Source organism: Ursus arctos, unplaced genomic scaffold (genome assembly GCF_023065955.2).
Source record: "Ursus arctos isolate Adak ecotype North America unplaced genomic scaffold, UrsArc2.0 scaffold_1, whole genome shotgun sequence".
Lineage (NCBI taxonomy): Eukaryota > Metazoa > Chordata > Mammalia > Carnivora > Ursidae > Ursus > Ursus arctos.
This window is the reverse complement of record NW_026622763.1, coordinates 101,782,932-101,809,057: the sequence shown is the minus strand read 5'-3', so window position 1 is coordinate 101,809,057 and position 26,126 is coordinate 101,782,932. Positions and strand designations below refer to the sequence as shown.

The 26,126-nt window shown below is 38.6% G+C and overlaps 1 protein-coding gene across 11 annotated transcripts in view; it reads right to left on the bottom strand.

Annotated features, from left to right (window-relative positions):
• The window catches only part of DIS3L2 (DIS3 like 3'-5' exoribonuclease 2), a 344,026-nt gene that overhangs the window by 159,724 nt on the left and 158,176 nt on the right, over positions 1-26,126 (bottom strand). For all 11 annotated transcript variants that reach the window (XR_008956850.1, XR_007188480.2, XR_007188478.2 and 8 more), the window contains exon 9: positions 8,891-9,064. Coding sequence is in view for 6 of the 11 variants with exons in the window: in XM_026491698.4 (XP_026347483.1) it covers positions 8,891-9,064 (174 nt within the window). In the remaining 5 variants the exon portion in view is untranslated. The remainder of the gene's footprint in view (positions 1-8,890; positions 9,065-26,126) is intronic.

Genomic DNA, 26,126 nt, shown 5'->3' with positions numbered 1-26,126 from the left:
TGGGGGGTAAGTGAGTGCCAATGACCCCTGGCTCCCACCCTTTGGTTTATGGTGACAGGAGGTACAGGCTTGGTTCACACTGGGTTCCAGGGACACCAGGGGGTGTGCTGTGGTAACTAGCCCTGACTCATCACATCTCTTTGATGCCAGGTAGGAATGGAGGCTCATCTTATCTCTGAGACTTGCTGGCACTACTCTCATGGGACAACTGGAACACTGCCTACTTTTGCTAGATGGGGAACAGAAGGTCAGCTCCACTCTCAGCTTTGCCAATACTACCCAAGCAGGGAAATCAGAACACAACCTGCTTCCACTGAATGAGGAACAGAGTCTGCTCCTCACTTGGTCCCACAGACACTATCCCCAAAGGGAAACGGCGCATGCCTCCTTTCACTGAGAAGGGGGAAGGAAGAACAGCTGCTTACTTGGTTCCACTGACACTACCCTAGCAAGGGAATGAGAGCACCATGAACAGCTTCTGCTATGCAGGGGATGGAAGACAGGCCCTGCTCTGATCTCACACTCCCCAAAGTGGAGTCAGAGTGTCACCTGCATGTGGCAGACAGGATGGGAGAATCTCCTGGAGATCTTTTTTCCTGTGCCTTTTAGTCATTCCAGGGCGGTGCCTTCTACTGCACCCTATCTGGGCTCTATGGGAGGCAAGAGGAAAGCCAGGGGAATCACGGGCGTGTTCCTCAGGTCCTGAGACCCTGGCGCAGTCCGCCTTCTCTTTTCCACATTTCCAAATTTTCCTATGCTTGTTTGTTGTGTTATGCCCACGTTTTTAGTAAGAAGGAGGGCCCAGGAAGAATGGGCAGACTCTATCTCTGTCAGAAACAGAAGTTGCACCTCATTTTATTACAGCAACTTTAACATCTTATTCTTTTAGATGTTTTCCTACCCAATTTTCACATTACACAGCAACCTCTTTGAAGGCACTGGACTGTGTCTTGTCAGCATTCATTTTCCCGTGAATACCAAAAAGAAACAGGAATGAATCCCAGCACTTGCTTAGAAACACATGTTATATTCAACCAATTAATACATATTCTGCAAACTCCTAAATAAAACTTTGATTTTTTTCCTTTTTCTCCCTCCTTTTATCCTATACACATGTATTTACATATATAAGTTATTATATACCAAGTACTGAGTTAGATTCAAGAAACAGAAAGACAAGTAAGGCCCAACCCTTGTTCTTGAGGGCTTTGCCATCCATCAGGATAGAGTCACACACAGGGAGGTTAGAGGATAGTATGGCAAGTGCTTTATAATAGGTGTGAACAAAAGGAGAAGGGAAAGGAGAGTGGGCATCTCTAATTCTTCCAGAGTGAGATGGCAAAGGCAGTTAAGATGGGCCCTGGAAAGCAGATGAAGGGCAGGGCATGGGTAAGATGCAGAGCTATGAGAGAGTAAAATGGTCTGGGGAAAGAAGAAGGGCTGAATCAGGACAGGATACTGCATAGAAGCTAAGAAACTTATTTCCCTCTTTTTCTATTGTCAATAAAGTTGGTAATTTCATTTTTTCACTTGCACTGATATGAGTATCAAGCTACCCAGAATTTTAAGAATGATTTTCCCATACAATTATTTACTGCTCGTGGATCTCATTTCCAAATTCTGTCTTCCTTGCCCATTCTCCGTTATCTTCAATGGGAGGCTTGTTTCTTTCCCAAAACTTTCTGCTGGAAGTTGTCTTATCTCCAACCCAGGCATTAAAAAATGAAGGGATATGAGAAATCAGCAGGACTGGCAGAGCATAGACCTCCAAAAAGCCACTACTCCATATAAGCATTAGGATCCATTAATCTTGGTTATTATCCATGAGTTTTTTGTAATTTCATAAACAGTGAATTGGGATTTACTTGAAGGGAATAATATTGCCAGGAGTTTTAAATGACAATGACAGCTTCCTTGTTTAATGCAGAACAATTTAATCTTGCTCCGTTCCAAGTAAGGAAAGAAGGGATTCCTTTGGCAATGAAGAGATGAGATTCAAAGCACAATCCTTGGATTTCCTGTGTGGCCCACAGGGAGACAGAGTCAATGTATCTGTCAGATAAATGTAGCAGATAGTCACCAATGGAACACCATCTCTTCAAATGAGATGACTCTGAGTGACTCCAAGAGGACATATCAGAGTCACACTCCATCAGAGCTAGTACGTTTTGAAATATTTAGTTGCACAATTTCAACGTGTAGTCTAAGGAGCACTAGGTCCATGAGATGATCCAAGAGAAAAAGTTCTAAGAAAATATTAACCCACTGTTTTCTAAAAATATTTGGCCATAAAACCCTTTTACTCCATGACATTCTGTTAAAATCCCAAAGGATTTTAACGCATGATCTACCAACACCTTTTGGAAAATCCTAACCTGATCAAATAATCCATTTTACAAAGGATGAAAGTGCTCTCTCTCTCCATCTCCCCAAATTTAACTAATTTGCCCAAGGTCGCCCCGCTAGTTCCCAGGAGAGCTAGGACTGACTTCTAGTACTCCTTCTACGCTGCCACACTCCCTTACCAGAGGAACCTTTTCTAAATGGCAATTTAATCATACTGGACTTCCTGATAAACAGCAAGATCATTAGTCATTTAATGTTAGTTATGTTTGAAAGCTTTCCCACAAAAGGGTTGACCTGAAAGAGGTTAGTATTATATGTCTCTCCTTTCAAGCAGCTATTTCAAGGTTGGTTTTACCTGGAGTAAAAGGAAATTTCTGTCTGTTTGGAACAGTTCCATCTTGAAGATATTTCAATACTTCTTGCCACAGCACCCTTTCTGTGCTCGGTATTTTTAGCTCACTGTTTTCTATTTTGGCAGCCGAGAAGCTGCAGTTTGTAACTCTACCTCCAGCTTCATATTTCTTCTTAAAAGTGAATACAATGTCCTGTTTATAATAATAAAATCACTAGTTGGCAGAACGACATTAAATGGAAAAAAAAAAAAAGAGAGAGAAAGCAATTGGAAAATTTAGAGCAAGCAATTTTAAGTGCCAAGTTTCACATTTGTAATGGTCCGGTGGAGGTCACTGGGCATCCTTTTTATTGAGGGGATAGTGAAGAAATAGATATTCACAAGTTCTTCTGTGAAAAACTATAGACACCACCTCCACTTCAAGGAAGCTCATATTTTACTAAAAAGTGATGTGATCCAAACTTCCACAATATTACTAACTATAGGAAAAATATAAAAATCAGTTTAGTGTGGTATTTTCCCCCTCCAATATTTAGGTTTTCATTTTCCACTTTAATTGAGCTTTTAAGCTTTGGTTTCCTATTCCAGTTTAGCAACAAAGGAAACAAAATAATAAGAATGAAATTAGAAATAATTGGAGCCAGTCTCAGAAACAACCTTGGGGTTTCTCAGGCTTCTGGTGCAACCCCCTTTAAGCAGTTTCCTCGGATACATTCTCTTCCTGATCCCCAAAGGCTTGAAGTATTGGTGTTGCTTGCTCTTTGCTTTTCTTTAACCTCAGATGCCCTGCTAAAGAGAGCTGCAGGTCTAGGCCATGCAAACAGGGATTCTCCAGAGACTGGAGGTGAAGGTCCAGAAAAGTGGTGCTCGCGATCAGAAGGGCCCGATCACCCCTAGGAGTTCACACCAGCCTTCCTTCTTGAAAATTGCTAACCAACCATTTTTCTTTTCAAAATAAACACTATTTCTCTCAACTTCAGTTTGCAAAATATTACCCCAATTCCACTGGACTAAAAAACTGGAATTTTACTGACATAATTGGATTATGAGGTTTAAAGATTGATGGAACTTTTCTGTTCCAAATATAATTGTTCAAATACCAAACCTAAACGGGTATGTAGAAGTCCTTAGGTAGCTAGAGCCAGAGTAATGCTGCAGGCTCCATGGCATGGTGGCCGAGCAGAAGAGGTCAAGAAGCTATCAAAACCACAGGAGTTGTGAGCCCTAGTAGAGAAGGATCTGGGAGTCTTAGAGGAATGTGTCACCTTTTCTGCAGCCCCAGCCTATCACTAAATGAAGCGTGCTTTAGTCACTCTAGTTCCCTCTATGCTTGCTCATTTTTCAGGTCTCGGTTCAAGCACCAATGCCCTTGGCAGTTGGTTCATACTGATACCATAGCACTTGTCATACTTTGCTGTAATTTGTCGGAGTGTAAATCTGTCTCCCTGAGAAGGAATAAAGTCCTAAAGAACAAGAACTGGGCCTTTCTTGTCTCTGTATTTCCAGTAACTAACTTAGAACTTGGCATACATTACATATACACATATAAAAATAATATATATAAGATGTATATAGGAGAGAAGACAGGAAAAAGGCAAAGAAGGTTTCACTTAGGAGTTTACAGAATATGTATTAATTTACTCATAGCACATGTTTTTTAGTGGGTGCTGGGACTCATTCTGAATTCTTATGACATTCCTAGGAAAATTAATATTGATAAATACCTCTTTGAAAGCACTGCACCTCTGGGCAGAAAAAATCATAGTACTACAAACGCTTGTACCAAGTAACTCTCCCCTCCGGCACAATCCTATCCAATTATTGAATCCCCACTGCCCATGGATGGTATTCAATTAATATTTGTTGGCTGAAAAACTGAATGAATCTATTTTAAGACTGAAGAGAAGGAAGAGGTAATCAGATCAAAAGACCTCAGCATACCACCGACTTCTCCTTATGTTTACCTTTTATTATAAAAATTAAGAAGTTAACTGATTACATACATACATACATGAAGAATTAACCCTGGTGCCTCATAAGGTATGTGGGTCAGGAGATAAGTGAAGTGTCCCGATGAAAGAGTCGGTGTTCCAGAACACAAAGGCAATGACATTGGCATTCTCATTACTTCCTATGCTTCCAGCCAACTGTGATCAATGGGTATTTGCTCATGCCCTGTACATGGATTTATGGAAATTACCTAGTTTCAGCTAAACTAAACCTTACAAAATAGACAAGAGGCTAAAAAAAGATTATTACAAAGATCCACAGACTGAAAATAATACTAAACTAATAATACTAATTCTACTAATACCAGGAAAAAGGCAAAGTTGACATTTCTTCTGCCCCTAATATAAATTCATCAGCAGCCACACGTATGATTTCAAAACAATCAGATGCTACCTAGCAGATCCTTAGAAAAAAATAAAAACACTTAATCTGTTCCTTCAAGGTAAAGGTGACATTTTAACAATAAGATAAAAAGTTATTTTATTTTGAACAAAATAAAACCAGAAACTCAGGTTTTGAAGACAAAATTTTTAAAAGGGCATTTGAAATGTTATAAATTTGGAGACCTAAAACGATCTAAGTGTAAAGCTACTACACACTTAAACTTTCTGAGAGAATTTTCTAACTAGTTTTTTAAAAATGCCTAATGAAGAATAACCAAAGACAATGAACCCATTTTTAAAAAATCTAAAAATGTAGCACCTTTCAATTAGTTCAAAAGAACTGACTTGACATCATGAAAGATGAAAATTTATTAGCTGGATTATATTTCCAAGTATAATTTGTAAACAGGACTAAAAAAATGAGTATTATGATTTAGTAAGTTCAATTCATCTCTTCTGAGGTATCCTTTTCAGTTACAATAACCATTAAATCTAAAACTAAGTATCAAAATATAAAGAACTTATAATCAGACCTTTGTGTTTCTTTTTTTTTTTTTTTTAAAGATTTTATTTATTTATTCGACAGAGATAGAGACAGCCAGCGAGAGAAGGAACACAGCAGGGGGAGTGGGAGGGGAAGAAGCAGGCTCATAGCGGAGGAGCCTGATGTGGGGCTCGATCCCATAACGCTGGGATCACGCCCTGAGCCGAAGGCAGACGCTTAACTGCTATGCCACCCAGGCGCCCCAGACCTTTGTGTTTCTATATCACAGGTTGTGAGAGCAAAAATTTTTTAAAAAATGATGAATTTCAATCAGACTGCTCTCACCAAAATAAAATTATGAATGTGAAGAGTTTTCTATACCTTTTTATTTATTTTTATTTATTTATTTAAATGATTTTATTTATTTGTCGAGAGAGAGCACAAGCAGGGGGAGTGGCAGGCAGAGAGAGAAGCAGCCTCCCCGCTGAGCAAGGAGCCCGATGCGGGACTCAGTCCCAGAACCCTGGGATCATGACCTGAGCCGAAGGCAGACACTTAACCAACTGAGCCACCCAGGCGTCCCTTCTACACCTTTTTAAAGGAAAATATCTTTAAAATTTATTTTATTCTCATTTTTCCACTTTTATGTATATTTATAATGTACATAATAAATTAGCAAAGTAGTAAATATGCTTGTGATTATAAAATAAAGACATATACGTTATTGGGAATGCATGTTCAAAAAAGTTTAGAGATGACTACTTTAGGTATCAGGAACCAGTTGAAAGATTTTAAGCTAAAGGAATAAAGGAAATCCGATTTGAATTTTAGAAACATAATCCTAGAGATAACAGGCAAGGAGAAAGTACTGGGAGGTTAAAGTGATTTAAAAAAAATCTCTGATACTATGCTCATAGCAGTATATTATAGCTCATCCTATAAGCTCCCTGTATCTGTGGATCCTTGCACAGGACACATAGGTATATTTTAACAGAGGTCTTCTACAGAGCAAGGCCTTCTGTTCTGTGGTCTAACTCAGAGACAACTGGGGCCAAAGAAAAAGGCAACATAGAACCACCAGAGGGGAACTGAGAGCACGCTGGGCTGGCTGAGTGTTGAAGTGCCTTATTATTTATCTGTAGGCTAGGAATCAGGCTAGAAAAGATTGAGCACCTCTCTTTCCTGATAGTCCCAATTATAATTTTTAAAAGATATAAAAGTTATTTTAAAAAATAATTTGAAAAGTAGAGCAATTTATAAAATGAAGTAAAATACTGCCTCCCTACCTCCTACTACCCCACCAAGTCCACACATGATAATCACTATCAACAATTTGATGTATTTCCTTCCAGACCTTTTTCTGTGCATTATATATTTTTATAAATAAATAAATATATGCATGGGTGCATACATTTGGATAGCATTTTTATATTCTTTGGCTTTATTAAAAATAGGCTCATACACTGTTTTGAAACTTGTCTCTTTTACTTGGCAACATAAGATAGCTGTCCCTTTAGGACAGTCCCTGTGGATCTAGTTCCTGGTTTGCAGCTGTAGGGAATGCAACCTTGCTGGTATGGTATAGGTTATTTAATCATCCCTTTGCTGGGGCACCTGGGTGGCTCAGTCGGTTGAGTGTCCAATGTTTGGTGTAGGCTCAGGTCATGATCTCAGGGTCATGGGACTGAGTCCTGCATTGGGCTCTGCACTCAGCAGGGAGTCTGCTTGAGAGTCTCCCTTTGCCCCTCCCACACCTGTGTACCCCCCCTCCAAATAAATAAATAAATCTTAAAAAAAAAACCCATCCCTTTGTTGAGGGATTAGCAGTGTCACTTTTACAACGGAGCAGCAATGAACATTCTTGTATGTCTATCCTTATACACTTTGAGTAGGATGGATTCTTGGAAGTCAAGTTTTTGGGTGAAAGGGTAGGTACATTTCAAATGTTGATAGTTACTGCAGAATGGCTACACTGACTTAAACTTCAACCAATGAAGTTCAGCCATTCATTCTTACAGATTTTTAAAAAATAGATTCCTAGGTTTAGGGAAAGATCTCAGAAAATAATCCCTTCCATTTGTATACAAGAAAATGACAGTTCAGAGAGAGTAAGGTTTGGGCCCAAGATCCCAAAGCCCCTGATGAGATCACTGACCAGCAGGAGTTCCACGAGTGGTGGCTACTGCTGAAAGCCGGGATGGTAACTTGAGTTAAATGACTTCAAATATAAATGTGTGTTCCATCAGAGCTACTAACAGGTAGGAAAGGGGACTGTCATCTCCTTTCCCTTGCCTACCCTTGGCAAGAAAAGAAAAAAAGGCAGTAAATTCCTAAAAGACACAATAGCAAGAGGGAGCAGAGGAGGAGGATTCTCAAATTAGGTGGAGTAACGGGCACCAAGAGCAAAGGTATCATAAGTTCAGCTGCATGAAGTGAGCAAGTGTGGTGGAAAAGACTCTGACATGGGATGACCTTAGCAGAAAACCTTCCACAGCCTCAGTGGGTTGTACGAAAAGTTTCTTGGTTCTAAATATCTCCATGTGGCATCCAAAGTGAATGCCAGCACTGAAACCAAATTCTGAAGAGAAATATCAGAAAAGAACTAACATCCCACAATGAAGAAACATCTTCAAAGAAGATGTTGTTATAAAAATACCACAAAAGTACTTTCCAACAAATTCCAGACCTAAAAGTAAAGCTTTAAAATGAAGCTCCAAGCACAGAAGCTTTGAATCCTTTGCTCTGTGCCTGAAGAGGCCCATTTAAAGGAAGGTACTTCTGACCAGATAACATGGTCGTTATTTGATCAGACCTACAGGGCACAACAATGAGGAAAAAAAGATAGCAACTGTATCTTTTGAAATTAGAATGGTCTAGATCAGACGTGAGCACGCTTCTTCTATAAAGGGACAGAGAGCCCTTTGTGGGCCATATGGTCTCTGTTGCAATTATTCAACCCTAATGTTGTAGTGCAAAAAGATAGCCATAGACAAAATATGACCCAATAAGCATGGCTGTGTTCCAATACACCTTAATGAATATTGAAATTTGAATTTTATATAATTTTCATGGAAGATTATTTTGATTTTGATTTTTTTCAATCATTTAAAAATACAAAATCCATGTTTAGCTCATAGGCTATATATAAATAGGCAGTGGGCTGGATTTAGCTTAATTTTAGCACTTAATTCTCCATTAACTGAATTTAAATGTTGGTAGAAAGATGGAAACATCTGAGCCCCATCCCTAAGAAAGTGAAGTTAGAAGATAGAAAGGCAGAAACGTGTTGTTCTTAAAAGAGTTTTAGATATTTACCTTAAATCTCTTCTCTTGCTGAATTCTTCTGGTGGGATTGTCCAGGGCAGGCCTTGAGGGAGACAGTCTAGAACTTCCGAGGAGAAATCAGAGAAATCCACACCATACTCTGTTAGTATTCCTTCTGTTTCAGGCTCGATTTCACCAGCCTGCCCAAGACTCTTAGCCAGCTGCCTGTGAACAGGACAGAGAGGAACAAGTATGTTAGTGAATAAATGGATCATAGACATCCATTTCCTCTCTAAAAGTGAGGGTAGTAGGAAAATCTTTAAAACCTCCTGTCCTTCCCCCAGCAAGAACACCATCACCAGTGAATGGGGGGCCAAGCAGAAGAGACAATGATACTCTTATCCTGTTAAATCCCTAACTACGGTATAATGTTAACTTTCTTCAGGAATTCTGATGTGCGGAGTTGGGCCAGATGGCCTTTCTTGGGCTTCTTGCAATTGTTTTTCATGAAAAAGTCAAATTGATATTGTTAGAAGCTTTTGTCAATTCCTTCTCTTGCAAACACCTTTAGAGACAGTTCTGATTAGCCCAGTTTGCTGTTACATCATTAGTTTCACAGCACCTATAGCTTAAGTCATGCTTACTAGATCAGATCTGATACTTACATTTTTTCACAATTCTAATTTTTACCTTAATATTTTAAAATATCTTATCTGAACACACTACTAATATATTTGCACTGTAAGAAGTTAGAAAATACAGAAATGCATCAAGAAGAAAATTAAAATTATCTGCAGTCTGGTCACTCACCAAACTACCATTCACATTTTGGGGTGTTGGTCCATTAAAAGTAAGATGGCATTTAATGGAATAGTTCTGATGCTATGAGTAGGGTTCCACTTTGAGAAGGCAAATATTACTCGTCATCTATGGGTCATCTATAAATATACCCAAATTGATAGTGCTCAATTCTCATAAGCATGCCACATTCAGACCATAAGTCTAAGTTATGTGTTGAACACAGATAATCAATAGGAAATATGATACTCTTCCTGCAAGGGGTTTAGCTCTGGCATTCGGGCTTTCTCTGGAGCCATTCAATTTCTTTGAAGAAGATTCTGTTCCCTATGTAAGGGTAGATGCTGGCTGCCAGAGTTCTTAGGTGCACAGTGGTAGAGGGAGACTGGGGATGTGGTTGCTTCATATGCAGACTTTTAACAAATTCCCATCTTCGGCCTTGCTACTGGAACAAGACAGTGGTGGCAGCAGGGCTGGCCCCACCTCTCACATGCCAGCCAAGAGAAACCAGCCCATAGGTGACACATATACCTGCCTACCTGCATAAGTTCCATAGCCTGTGGGTTGCCTGCGGGCTCCTCACATACAACTTGGGCTCAGACCAGTGTCATTTCCTCAGACTTAGGGGGTGATTACCCAGAAAGCATATAAAAAAGCCAAAAGCAGGGGCGCCTGGGTGGCACAGCGGTTAAGCGTCTGCCTTCGGCTCAGGGCGTGATCCCGGCATTATGGGATCGAGCCCCACATCAGGCTCCTCTGCTATGAGCCTGCTTCTTCCTCTCCCACTCCCCCTGCTTGTGTTCCCTCTCTCACTGGCTGTCTCTATCTCTGTCAAATAAATAAATAAAATCTTTAAAAAAAAAAGTAAATAAAGTTTAAAAAAAAAAAAAGCCAAAAGCAGCAAAAATATGAGGGGGAAAATACAGAAAGCTATCAGGAAGATCCATAAATATTTGGAAATTAAACAACCAGTGGGCTAAATAAGAAATAAAAAGAGAATCAGAAAATATTTCGAAGTAGGGGCGCCTGGGTGGCACAGCGGTTAAGCATCTGCCTTGGCTAAGGGCGTGATCCCGGCGTTGTGGGATTGAGCCCCACATCAGGCTCTTCTGCTATGAGCCTGCTTCTTCCTCTCCCACTCCCCCTGCTTGTGCTCCCTCTCTCGCTGGCTGTCTCTACCTCTGTTGAATAAAAAAATAAAATCTTAAAAAAAAAAATATTTCGAAGTAAATAAAACACAACAAATCAATATTCGTGAGAAGCAACTGAAGCATTGCTTTGAGGGAAATTCTGCTTTAAATAAATGTAATGCTCATATTAGAAAAGAAGAAATGTCCCAAATTAGTGACCTAAAGCTTCTATCTTAAAAAATCGAAAAAAGAAAAGCAAATCAGGTCCCAGGTAAGCAGAAGGAAGAAAATAATAAATAAAAATCAAAGGACAGAAAATGAACAACAATAAAGAAAACCAATAAAATCAAAAGCTGATTCTTTGAAGAGAATAAAATAGAAAATTTCTAGTGAGGCTAATCAAGAAAAACAAGGAAAGACCCAAATTATCAATATCAGGAATAAAAGAGGAAACACCATTATAGACCCTACAAGCATTAAAAGGATAAAAAGGGAATTATAAATGACTTTAAGCCAATACATTCAACATCTTGGATGAAATGGATAAACTCCCTGAAAGACACAAACTGCTTAAGAGTATTCAAGCTGAGGGGCGCCTGGGTGGCTCAGTCGTTAAGCGTCTGCCTTCGGCTCAGGGTGTGATCCCAGGACCCTGGGATCCAGCCCCACATCAGGCTCCCTGCTGGGAGCCTGCTTCTTCCTCTCCCACTCCCCCTGCTTGTGTTCCCTCTCTCGCTGGCTGTCTCTCTCTGTCAAATAAATAAATAAAATCTTAAAAAAAAAAAAGAGTATTCAAGCGGAAACCAATACCTAAATATTCTGCATCTATTTAAAACACTGAATTCATAGTTTAAAAACCTTCCCACAAAGAAAACTCCTGGCCCAGATAGTGTCACTGGTAAATGCCGCGAAGTATTTAAGAAGAGAATTAATACCAATTATATACAAACGCTTTCAGAATGTAGAAGAGGAACACTTTCCAACTAGTCTCATGAAGCCAGCATTACCTTCATACCAAAATCAGACAAAGGATTCATGAGATCAATATCCCTCATGAACACATTCTTAAAATTCTTTTGCAATATTAAAACACAGAATTCACCCTTGAACAATATGGGGTTGAACTGTGTGGGTCCACTTATATGCAGATCTTAAAAAATGAATACAGTACAGTAATATAAATGTATTTTCCCTTCCTTGTGGTTTTAATAACATTTTCTTTTCTCTACCTTACTTATTATAGAAATAGAGCATATAATACATATAACATACAAAGTATGTGTTAATTGACTGTTTATGTTATTGGTAAGGCTTCCAATCAACAGGAGGCTATTAGTAGTCAAATTCTAGAAGAGTCAAAAGTTACACAGACTTTCAACTGTCCGAGAGGTCAGTGCTGCTACTCCTGCATTGTTCAAGGGTCAACTGTATATAAAAAGGATAATACATCATGAATAAGTAAAGATTTAAAGATCTGTCCAACAGTCAACAGTCAATCAATATAATTCATCAGATTAGCAAACGATGAGAAAAACACGCCATCATTTTGACAGATGCAGAAAAGCACTGGACGAAATTCAACATCCATTCATGATCAAAACTCTCAACAAATAAGTAATGAACAGGAATATCCTTAATTTGATTACTGGCCCCCAGGAAAACCCTAGAGCTAATACCAAAACTTAATGGTCAAACACTAAATGTTTTCCTCTGGACCAGGAAGAAGACAAAGGTGTTACCTCTCACCAATACTATTCATGGGATTGGGGGTCCTAGTGAGTGCCATGAAGAAAAAGAAAGAAAAGCCATGCATATTAAAAAAGAAGACTTCTAAATTGCATGTAAGCGGGCCAAAGGACTACAATTTCCATTACAGAAGTGACTAGCCTCCTACATAATGCCAGATGTTTACAGAACACCCCTCTCACTCCATGAAAACCAGTAGCCAGCACACTGCGTATGACTTAGACTCTGCCTCAACTCATGACTTTGAATGTGGACTTCATTCATGGCGGCTAGAGTGGTTTCTAGTGATAGCAGTGGTGGAAACAGTGTCCAGTGGCAATGCTGATCTGTAAGAGCAGTGGTAGAGCCACTGGCATTGTGGCCAAACTAATCCTGATAAAGATGATGACTGGATTTCTTGTCCTTGCCTCTCCAGATCTGCCTTGGTTCCCACCTACAACTTTTTAAAAAAACATTCAAGACTCTTACTGTTTCTGTGAGCCCTTCAATATCCTTCTGATAAATTCCTTTTCCAACCAAGAGTTAGTTTCTCTTATTTGCAATCAAGAAGCTAGACAGGGGGCTCCTGGCTGGCTCAGTTGATAGGGGATGCAACTCTTGATTTCAGGGTTGTGAGTTTAAGCCCCATGTTGGGTTCAGAGCTTACTTTAAAAAAGGGGGGGGGGTCTAGACAGTTTAAAGATTCGAGTCTCATTAATTTTCAAAATGACTACTACATTATTACCTGTGTTCACTAGAATGAAGTTCCCATTGAAGATTTAAGGAACCTGTTGTTATTGCCTCTGAAGTCTGAAGGACATTTGAGAAATTAATGGGACCTGAGTTACTTCCAACCCATTTATTATTCTCATAGCTTCCTGAGGTTCTGTTTCCTACATTCACCTCCTAATACTTATGTCTTTAACTGTCTGGGTTCTTGGTTGCAAGCACAAGAAACTAACTGGTTGGAAGAGGAATTTATTGAAAAGATATCAAAGAGCTCACAGAAAGTGAGAGGCCTAGAGAACCTGAAAAAGGGAAGGAAAAAAAGATTTACATGCTCAGCCTCTAAATTCCTGATTCCAGGCTAAACTGAAAACTGAGGGACTTCCTATATGCATCAAACACATATTTCGAACCCCTTGCAGCTGCCAGGATAAGCTGGGGGGAAAAATTTAAAGGGCAATAAATCATCAAATCATTGAATTCAGGGTCTCACTAAATCTCTTATGTGAGAAGTGGGGGTACTAATAAGAAAGAATAAGACTCAGAGAACCAGACTCTCTTTCTACACACACACACACACACACACACACACACACACACTCTATTATATAGGAGGATGCAGAAAGGTCTGAAGACCTTGGATGCCTAGTTCCAACTGACCTTCCACTGTCATGAATCGTTAAGTGGGCTATGATAGGGTTATATCCATTCTAAGGGGTGGTCTCTGAAAAGACAGTAGAGCAGAAACTTCCTCCCTGCAAGCAGAACTTCAAGCAATATATCCATGGTCTACTTTGGTTGAAGAAACATTGCCTGATGGGCAGTTGCTACAAGTTTAGCCAGATGGATAGGGACCTGAAAGAAGAAAGACTGGAGTACTGGTAACAAGGACGTCTGGGGAAGAGACATGTGCATGAAATGGGCCTATTGAAATGAGCCCAATGACTATTTGTGTTCTATGAGAATGCTCAGCAAAAGACTTCCACTGTGGAGGTACGATGATTGGTCTGGAGAATGTCAACCAACCCCCCTCCCCAACCACTGCAGCGCTTGCTCAATGGGAATAAGAACAAAGTACAAGGTAGCGGGAAATTAGCTCCATGGCATGAACTTCCTCTCACTACTAATGACCTGACTACCACACCTGCAGGATGCCAGTTTGCCAGCAGCAGCAACCAGCTCTGAGCATCTGATTCAGAACCATAGCAGGAGGACCCACCAATTACTTAATAGCAGATTGAGTTTGCTGAGCTCTTCTATGATGCAGAGGGCAGTTATTTCTCTCCATTAAAAGAAACATTAATTCTGGGTTTGGGTTTGCTACCCTCATTTGCTCCTCCCTCCTTGCTTATAGAAACACAATCCATAGATTTACCAAATTATCTTTTAAGCTATGATGCTATATTACTCAACACTGTAATTGAGGATTTCATCTTCTAGAGGTAGCAAAGCCCAATGAACTCACTGATTACAATGGTGTAATAGTGTACTAATGAACTAAACTGGGAGGCAGCACCTTATGAGGTTGGAGGGCTATCCTCTAGGATACAAAGTTGCTCTTAATATCCTAAAACCAAACACATGGTCTGGCTGAGCCTTTCAATATCATATTTAAGACCCACTCACAATAATACTCACCTCTACAACTGAGAGATTTTAATATCTCTGGAGATATAGTCATGATTCTTCTGAGTTGGAACCTAAGATTCCAAGAACCCCAACTGATATAACAAGGCACAAAGTATACTACCCATTTCCTGAAAAAAACTTATTTGCAATTCAAGCCAGCTGAGGGATGACTCAGAAGTAAAAGATTCAAGAATGGTGAGTAATAATAGAGAGATTAATCATAGATTATGTTGAGACAAGAAATTGCCAATATAGTTGACCATTTTTTACCTGTAAAACACAATTTCACATGATTCTACCCTACAGTATTTAAAAATCACACAAAATAATTAATTATACATAAAATCAGATAGCATACAGTTTCTGGGAGAAGTATAAACAATGATTTAGACCATATAGAGGTTTTTAGAGAATGAAACTAACATGAAAAGAAACATTCTTCTATGTGGTAATAGCATCAATACCAGTCTTTGTGGGGTAGACTTAAAACTCACTGGCCACCCTACTCTTACCTAGTGACATTAGAGTGGCCAAAAGTGATTATTTAATGCCTGAAGTAGAAAAGGGTCTAAACATTTGAACAAAAGGCATTTTATAATATCCAACTCTTAAAACAGAATACTAAAATCTAGGAAGACCTCATTATTTAAAGATGGAAAGGCGACATCTTAAACAAGAAAATACTGCATATTAAAAAGGAAGAAAGAAACAAGGAAAAGAAATGGCAGAAGGATAAAACATTCCCTGTAAGTATATGGCCACAGAAATTACTATCTTGACCAAAGATATTCGTAAGAATATATCACCACTATAAGGGAAGAACTCAAAGTAAAGATGCAGGTGCATAGCAAAAAAATTAATTTCGGGGCGCCTGGGTAGCGCAGTCGTTAAGCATCTGCCTTCGGCTCAGGACGTGATCCCGGCGTTCCGGGATCGAGCCCCACATCCGGCTCCTAGGCTGGGAGCCTGCTTCTTCCTCTCCCTCTCCCCTGCTGTGTTCCCTCTCTTGCTGGCTGTCTCTCTGTCACATAAATAATAAATAAAATCTTTAAAAAAATTAATTTCACAAAAGGGAATAAAAACTAGTGCTTCAGACCCAGGAAATAAGTAGAAAAGAAAAATAAATCCACTACAAAACATGAAGGTCATACAGGAGGTAACGAATGAAGAACTGACTCTGAAAAAAAGAAGGTTCGTTAAGATATAACTTGACAAAAGTTGAGAAAAATGAAATTGAAAAGTACAAAGAATTTTTGAGAGATTATAGAGAAAACAGACAGATATGAAGGCAGATGAAAGAGATCCAACATTAGCATAACTGGTATTCCTGAAGGAACTAGATACGTGGAATAGAAAACATTTCGAAGATATTAAGACAACTTTCCTGAAAAAGAAATTTTATACATAGAAAGGGCATATATGCTATGTCTCAGGAAATCTAATACGAAAAACACCACTGAAACATAGTCTAGTGACATTACTGGATTTTGAAGATGAAGATTTCTAAATGCAAGAACTCAGGGAATATAGTTTTCATAAACCTTTTCTGAAAACCTACTAGATGAAGAACTATGGCCTACCAGAGATGGAGAAATTTCTCCAAAAAAGACAACTAGTGCTGAGTACTGAATCCACCTCTGCGGGGGAGGGAAGGTAGAAGGAAGGATGACAAAAGTAAGCAGATGAAGATGGATCTAATATTAATTGTCTGAACAGGTCGTATCAGTCATTGGACCTTCAGTGAAATTTAATGAAAAAAATTCTTTTATTTTATTGGTGCTTTTTGTTCTGGCAAAAATTTTCACTAGGCTATATTCTGAATCCAAAGAATCTTGATTTGTTTACTAAAATTACAATATGGCTCATAAAAACAAAATTATATTTTGGTTATGACTTCCAAACGTCATCAATGACTCCAAGTTTCTATTAGTAGTAATTAATATTTATTTTACTAAGTTCCAGAGAACATTTCTCAAGTACCTTACTTAAATAAATTTATTATAGATTTTCATTGGAGATATAATTGAGAGCAGCATAGCCTGGACAGCCTGCAGGAGATAGAAATCTAACAGGTCAGCAGCTGAAAGAGCTCATAAATTTTGGGCTTTAGATGTCCCAGAAAGACTCTTATGCTGTCTATTCACTCATAAATTCTGCCGTTACCCTAAAAACCAGAATACCCTGGGATCTAAACAAAAGCACAATCTCCTAGCGAATGGACTCACACATTGTCTGTCTTACAGAAAGGTTTGCTTTCATTTTTTAATTTTGGTGTAAGTTTTACTTACAATGAATACGGAAGTTACTTTCTCTTTCATATGCTATGGTTCAAATATTACAGCTTTCTAAGTAGTGTCTATCTTCTTGTCATTGTCTTAAAAAATGGCTACAGCTGCTTTTGGACAACTATGATTCAATGTTGCATCAAAATGTCTGGCTGATTCTCTTAAAAACCACACTTCAGCCTACTCTTCACTAAAATGTGTCCTTCAAAAATAACTTGGAAGCTCATAGCCTAGAGGATCCTAAGGAGACACAACCACAACTAAAAGTTAGGTATCCTGGAACAGAAAAAGTACAATTTTTAAAAATCATGGATTTCTGAATAAAAGTATGGACCTCAGTTAGTCATGTTTAAAATTCATTAAACATTAAAGTTAATGAATCAAAGTTAATAACATCAAAGTTTATTAATTGTAACAAATGTACCATACTAATATGTTAATAATAGGGGAAATTAGGTCCAAGGGTACGTAAGAAATCTCTGTACATCTTAACAATTTTTCTTTAAATCTAACTGTTCTAAAAATAAAGTTTATTTTTTAAAAAACTGAATCAAAGGAGTAAAAGAAGTAATCTAGATTTCAGTAACAGGTAAATGGTAAACTAAATCATGGCAGTTTTGTTCAATTGTTTATTATGCACTTTAGAAAAATAATTTCGAAAATGTAGCAACATAAAAATGACATAAAACAACAAAAAAAAGAAATGTTCAAAGGTATAGTATAATTTAACTATGTAAAAACATTTATAAAAAGATTGAAAGGGAACAGCTAAAAACGGTGTTAATTATTTTAGAGAGGAAGGATTATGAGTGACTTCTCATTTTCTAAACTTCCTTTAATATTGTAATATTTTTAAATTAAATAATATAGAAACATTTATAATTTAATAAAAACCTGTGATGCCCACACAACATTTATTCCCCCTCTTTCTCCTTTCTAACAGAAACCTAATCTTTTTCATACAGGGGACTCATTTCATTTTCAACTGCAGAGGCAGCTCTTCATTACTCTAATAAAATCAGGGTATGGTTCCCCGGGAGACTGTGATCAATATCATGGTTGGTGGAGAGGATTTTCCCCTTCCTTGCTGGATGTGATCAACAAAGCATGCAGTCTGACCATACCGGCGGGCGTCTTCAATACCATAGAAAATCTACTACTAGATCACTGAAGACAGCAAAGGGCCAACATCCTCAAGTCACTAAGCCCTGGAGTTTTCCATCACTTGGTGCTAAAAGCATCCTAACTAATATAAATACTTTAAAATATCTTCTGTGAGAAGCAAACTTCTCTTTCCTGTCCTTCACTCGGCAACAAAAAATTAACACTCTTATTACCAAAAATAAAATCTCAGGACTGCTCACATCATACACCTTGCAGGTGTTCACTACATATTGACAAGGTACTATTGGTTCTAGAGCATAAAAATACTCTAAGCAGCTCCTTCCTTAAGCAATATAGTTCTATCTTAAAGGCCCTCCCTTTATGGCTTCCATATTGAAGTAGGCCCACAAAACATATACCATGTTCATTTCACCTTCATGGAATATAGGAGCAAGGCCAGGAAGCCATCCTGTCCTCCAGAGTAGATCTCTCTCCTCAGTGCTGTCGCTGTTCTTTGGTTATATCTCCTTTCTGGCACATGCCGCTTTCTAGCTGTGTCCCAGTGCTTTAGGTACCTCTCTTCTTCTCTACCAATGGATGAAGAGGATCATCCCAAAAAGAATAAACATTATTTCTGTATCTTACGCTGACACTTGCTCATTTTAGGTGCCCAGAACATGATGGTTTATTGAATAAATGAATTAATGAGTTAATGCTTTTGAGCCTGGAAAAAGGGCATATTATTCCTCCTTGAAATGCCAAAGAAAACCTAAGAAAATTGAAGACAGTAAAAACAAATAAAACCCAAAGACATGTATTTAGGTATCTAGAGTCCTTTAAAAACTAGTTGCCACATTAGCAAAATTATTAATATTAGCACTTCCAAATCAAGGGGGGGAAAGGCCTGCTACTATTGCTTTCATTCCAAACTGAACTTTCATCACTTATTAGTGTGGAAAATATCTTCTCTTCAATTGTAATTTGCCAGTTTAGGAAGATAAGAAAAAGAAATAAAAGTTATAGGAATTAGAATGGAAGGAACGAACTTGTCATTACTTACCCATGATGTGATTATCTGCATGGAAAATCCAAAGGAAACTATGTCCAAAGTATTAAAATTAATAAGGGGATTTAGTAAGATGGCTGGATACAGGATTAATACACAAAAGTTAATTGTAATTCTATATGCCAGTATCAAAAGTTGGAAAATGCAACTTAAAATGTCTGTTCTTCAGAAGTTAACATTAATAACATGAAAATACAAGTCATAAACAGCAGAGAAGATATTTTCCCCACCAGTAACTGCTACAAAGATTACTTCCTAGAACACTTTTTTTAACTCCAAAAAATCAAATAACAGCCTGATAAAAAATGAATACGAAAAGGTGGGGGGATGAAAGTTTAAGCAGAAGCAGAATAACTGGATAATTTCAAAAAATCTTCCCCCAAATCTAATAATTACAAGAGGAAAACAGTAAGTTAGGAATTCTGGCAGGTACTTCCTTAGCCTAATGATCAAGGTTAATATCACCAGTAACACACAGTGACATCATGTATTCCCTGATATGACACATATTGCCTCTGTGGTATCCTTCCCAATAATGCCTAATCTCAGTCTAATCATAAGAAAACGTTAGACAAACCAAGTTGTGAAACATTCTACAAAATCACTGACCAGTACTCCTTGAAAGTGTCAAGGTCATGAAAGACAAGGCTGACAAACTGTCACAAACTGGAACAACTATAGCAATGTGACAACTAACTGCAAGGTAGGACACTGGACTAGTTTCTCAAATAGAAAAAGGATGTTAGTGGAGAAACTTGTAAGATCTGAATTAAGTTCTATTACTTTCATTTAATAGTATCATACCAAGGTTAATTTCTTGGTTTTCATAAATATTCTATGGTAATGTAAGATGTTAACATAAGGAGAAGCTGGCCAAAGGTATATGGTACTGCTTTGCAATTTCTGAAAATTTATCTAAACAAAAACTGAACTGCAAAAAAAATGTAAAAGATACGAAGACATTTTCTAGAAAACATAATGACCATAAATAAATGAAAAGATGCCCAATCTCATTAGTAATTGGGAAAATACAAGTTAAGATCACAAGATACCATTTATACCCACTTGAATGGCAAAAATGGAAGAGTCTAACTATATCCAGTGTTGATAAGAATGTGAAGCAACAGAAACTCTTACATACTACTAGTAGGACTAAAAATGGACACAGTCACTTTGCAAAATGGTTTGGCTATAAAGTTGTAAAGCTTAACATGCACATATGTGTGATGCATTAATTTTACTCTTAAGTAGAGTCTAGAGAAACTTCAGTTAGTAAGCACTGGAATGTTCATAGGAGCATAATTTCTAATAGCAAAACTTTGGTTCAACCCAAATATCCATTGCTAGATAAATAAAATAATAAATAAATAAATAAATAAATAAATAAATAAATAAATAAATTGTGGTATATTTCAGGAGATGGAAATATTGTGAATTAAAATGAATGAAATATATAAATGTATTTTAGAAACAATGTTAAATGAAAAAACCAAGTCATAGAAGAATATATGTAGCAAGGTATTTTTTGTAAGGTTGAGAATCAAGCAAAACTAATACTTTTAGGGATAATAAATATGGGTAAAGTATAAAGAAAAGCACATTTTGATTAGTGTGTTTGAGAAAGTGGTTACCTCTTGGGGAAAAACTAGCAGTTAGGACAGAGAAGAATACAGGGCACTTCAACAATATTGTGATATATTTCTTAATCTAGGTGGTGGGTTCATGGGTTGGTTTTAATATCAGTACTCAAAAATTACATAAGTGTTACATATATACTTTTATCTGTGAAACATACTTTGCAATGAACGTTAACAAATATTTTGAAAACAATATTTTAGACAAATATATACACCAAACCCTTAATAGCGATTATTTCTGGGGGTGAAATTCTAGAAGTTTTTTACTTTCAGTGGTACATGTTTTAAATAATTTTACTGGTAAATATATAATATGTATGTATTTCAAAAAATTAAATTTTTTTTCTAATTTGGATAATAAACAGTTCTGAGAGACCTGTCTTCATTAGAGTAATTTATAATGACTACCACCTCAATATTTCTCACTCACCAAAGTTCCTCCACAAATACCATTCCCATTCACAATCAGTGACATTACAACTGGGTCATACTGTAGAATCAATGAGGACAGTGGTGAAACAACATTCCTAACTTCCTTAATAGGCAGGGTGTGTGTGCGCGTATGTGTGTGTAATATTTTATATAAATAAGTAAGTGTGTCATGTGTAGGCAGTGTCATGTGTAAGTGAAAAACTTATTGAGGGAAGGGACCAGCTACAGATATAAGAAATTAAGCAAAAGAGTTCCTCAAATTGGACAAATTTAACAGTCAACATTAGTGTTCGAAACCATCCATCCTCCTGCCTCCACCACATATTCTTATAAAGTTTTAGCCTTAAAACTAGGCCATACACAGGAGGACAGACATACATTCTTGTAGTGATTATCACTCAAATAAATGCTCTCATGCATATCGGTCCATGTTGGAAGCTGCATGCAAACGGGTACAATGGTATCAGACCCTTGAGAACCTGCAAGTGGAGGACAATCCATCACCAACTGCACCTGGAGCCCAGAAGTTGTGTTAACAACACACAGGAAAGAAAAAGTGTGGCAAATACAACATGGCCTTTGGCCATATATGTTATACATTATTTTCTATAAGGAGGAGAGACTATGTTATTTTTCCTTTTTCTGCCTCATTGTCATGACACAGCAGGAAGCAGCAAATAAGGAATGGGGACATTAGGAAAAGTGGGCAGATCAGTGAAAACAGAGAGCAGGAAGTGGAAAAGAAAAAAGGCTCAGCAATACTGCATGATTTTAGGGAAGGCCCTGAAGATTGTGACAGAAGAGCCAAATGTCGATGTGAAGGGAGCAAAGAGCAGAACGAAAGCATTTAAAGAGTATAAGAGAAGGCTGATGATAGCTAAGGTCTCTCATACTCTGAAAGAGCATTTTTGAGAAGATACACGAGAAATTGGGACGAAGCCAACAACCGTGGAGGAAGTGTTCATGACCGCCCACACCATGAGGGAAAGAACAGTTCCCTAACCACAGCCTGGCTCCAGACCATTCCCCTCCATCCCTTTTACTTTTGCTCTGCTTTGACCAGAATGCTCTCGACGTTGAAGACCTGGCTTTTCCCAAAGCTGATCCTTAGAGGCCACCAGGTGGAGCCCAATAGTCACAAAAAAAAGAGCCCCCTTCTCAGCCTGATTTGCTTTTTGTCTCTCAGCCAGCTAAAGCCATACCCCCTGAAGGGGACTTACAAAGTCTAAGTTTCAAGTTCAGAGGATTATATAACTCAGTCTCTTCTTCAGAAGAGTCTTCAGATAAGGAACATACTCCTAATAAGGTGAAGTACTCCTTTTGCACAGAGGGAAAGATTGGATAGAACTATCTTTCAATCTGCTAATCTTACAGGCTATGCCTCAATAAAATGAATTTCTCCCGTTTTTCCTTCCAACCTAGTTACTATCTCATTTTCTTACTAAATACAATTTAATATAATTTAATGACCACCTCCCCAATTCATAGCTACCTCATAAGAAATTCAGTATCTATCAAAGCTGAATGGAATGGTAAAAGTAAAGTATTTGCTTCCAACAGTCAGTAAATATTTCTAATTGTCTCATAACTGGCACCTGACGGGTCAAAGCTGGGAGATGAAGATACCAGAACAGATGATGCCTCCCCCCCACCCACTTCTTCCTCCACAACAAGCCTCATCAGTCAGATCCCTTCCCCTCCCTTCATCTCACCCAGTCACTTTCTCCAATGGAAGCTGCTGTCCTTCAGCTCTCATTAAAATGAGCAGCGCTGTGACTCCTTCTCTAGTCCTCATTTCAACAGCCTCCCATTAAGCCTAGACAATCTCATGTTCAACACAAAATTTTCTCAATTCTGCTCTACCTCCACTGACCTATTTATTTTTCCTCCTCCCCATCCCTTAAAGCTACCGAAGTTTGCGAGAGCAAATAATATAAATATGTTTCTTTGCTCTAGGTCAATTCACGTTATGTATCTTCAGTTAGTCTAAAGTGTTGCCAAGACACACTATCATGTTTCTTACAGTAGCTCCTATAAAACTTTTCCATTTTCTTCAAGATTTATCCTTCAATATTCAAGAAGAAGAAAACACGACAAATCTAGGAGAAAGGGACCATGATATCTGCATGTTCATGACATCCTTGAAGGGAAGTCTGTGACTATAAACTCTAGACTTTAGGATAGCAGATTTCACAAAGATCTGAGAAAATATAGGCATGAATTCCACTGCAAGAGTTTCTAAAGGGAAAGATGATTTAAGAGGGTTGGGAAGCTCTTAAAACCGTAAATCTGATTACATAATTACAGATCATTCCAGCGAGGAAGCCAATGTGTCTTTTTAAGTATCCTGGACAAGAGTCTCATACTAAGTAGGAAAGGTACTAAATATGTTATGATGTATAACAAGCAGCAGTGATCCCTAAAAGCCAGCAAAGGTTCACTAAGAACAGATTACCTTTAGGTTTTTGCTAGCATTACAGGACTAAGATTCATGCAAATGTGGCAAATATGATGTACAGAGGTAACCAAGGCTGAACTGAGATCTCTCATGACAGCTCGAAGAACAAGATGAAAAATAACTTTCTACTACCCAAAAGTCTCTGGTACTGTAATAGTCTTCGGACTCCCCTTAGCGGGAGGTACCAAACTGCCACTAGGGCTGCCAGAGAAGCAGTGCTTACATGGAAGGGGCACCAAGATTGATGGCCTCCTTAAGGCCATCGAACCAGCCAGCAAACGTTCACTGAGTATCCTTGTCCTAAAGGAACTCATGGCCAAGTAAATGACTTGCACAAGCAATTACAAAACAAACAGGCCAGAGCTACGATGATGGTACTATTACAGACTATGGGAGTACCCTAGAAGGAGGACTCAGGGAATATTCTTCAAGCGGACAAAGGAGTTAAATATAAAAGTTGAATATTTCACTAAACAAACAGCAGGGAGAAGAGAAATCCACTGCTGGGAAAGCAAGTGTAGTGTGCAAACATCTGGAGAAACGAACACACACAATCAGCTTGGCAAACGGCAGGAAATGAGGCATAAGAGAAGGGAAAGGTAGGAGCTAAGGCTGCTCACAGTGCATCGGGGTGAAAATGCCATTGTCGTCTGCCCAACACTCGAGTCAGAGGCCTGCAAGTTCACCCGAGGTTCTGTCCTTCTCGTTCATGCCCCATTTCCAATTGGTCGTCACGACTGGTAGAATTCACCTTCCTCATCCTCCCTGAATCCTTTCATTCCTTTTGCTTCCTTCACTGCAATTCATTTATTTCGGGTTCTCCCCATCTCCTCTGTGTTAATACAATAACCTGTTACGATTGCTTGCTTTCAGTCCTGTCCCCTCCCATTCACTCTGGACTCTCCGTCAGAGTGATCTTTCAGCAAAAAGGCTTCTGTTCTCCCAGAAACAATCCTAGATTTCTTCCTTCACCCATGTCCTCTAAACTTCCAGAAAACTACTTTATTCCTATGGAAGAACTTCTAACATTCTGCTTCATACTACAGCTAGAGCTAAAGAGACAGGCCATTCAATCTGTCTGCTTTACCCACACTCGTTCCCAGAGACTCAAGTCCCACAGTCCCTGTCGACCAGGCAGTGGGCCACAGGACCTTGGACCACTACCTCTCGTTAAAACTACTGATCAGGGCAAATAACTGTCTCAGGCTAGACCAATAAGATTTTCTACCCTAGAAATTCTGTATCATGACCAGCCTTCAGTATGGGACCCGCAGAGGACTGGCAGTGCCATTTTGCAGCCTGTACACTTTTGAGCAGGGAGATGGCTCCTGTGTAGAGCAATGAAGAATAATACAGCTCATGTGCAGAAAGGGGTACAGAAAATATACTAGGTGGTGGCTGGACTTGTCAGGGTCATCAAGAGAGAAGCTGGGATTCTTTTGCCACCTTTTAAGTTCTGAGATCCTCATGAGGCCTGCCTCCATTTCCAGCCCTGGGTTTTAGGAGAACCACCAGTTTCCTAAATTAATTTCCACTTCTATTTAAATTAGCTCAAGTAGGATTCCATTTCTTAGAATCATATTAATCCTATGACATTTACATATAAGTCCTTTTGTGTTAGGCTATAATTTCTCTGAATAAAGAAACTACACCTTGTTTACCTTTGTATTTCTCACATAATATAGCAGAGTGACTTACACATAGTTGATCAACGTCTATCTCAAAAACTGAATTTACCTACAGAAGAAGTAAATGACCTTGGGCTTGAATAATTAGTAGCAATGACAAAGAAGAAGTTTCAAACTTTTTAAGAGCAGAGTGTAGGGGCAGGGAAGAAATTCAGAAAGAAGCCACTTTGGCTAACCTCTGCTTTCGGGCAGAGTTTCTGGGGAAGCTGACACAGACACTCACGCCCGCAGCAAGCACCACCTTCACACTCCTGGTCCAAACATGGCAAGATGAGAGAGGAAGCCCAGGCAGTCCTAGCACAGCATGTTCTGACTGGGAAACAGTGACCTCGGGGCCTAAAGATCAGTAACTGATAGCCAGAACACAATGGCAAGGCGAACCCCAACAGCCTCCACAGCTGCGCCCCGCACCCCTCCGGAGAAAGACGCCATCTGAGAACTTCATCAGGACAACCTGCCACATTTTTCTCTCTTTCTTCAGATAAATTTTCTCTTCTTCACAAAGATCTTAAAAGGCATATTTCCATAAATGATAATTTTTGCTGTCTTTATACTAGGAAGGTAGAGAAAGACTTCGTAGTGTTTTCCATGCAAGTATAAGAATCTTCA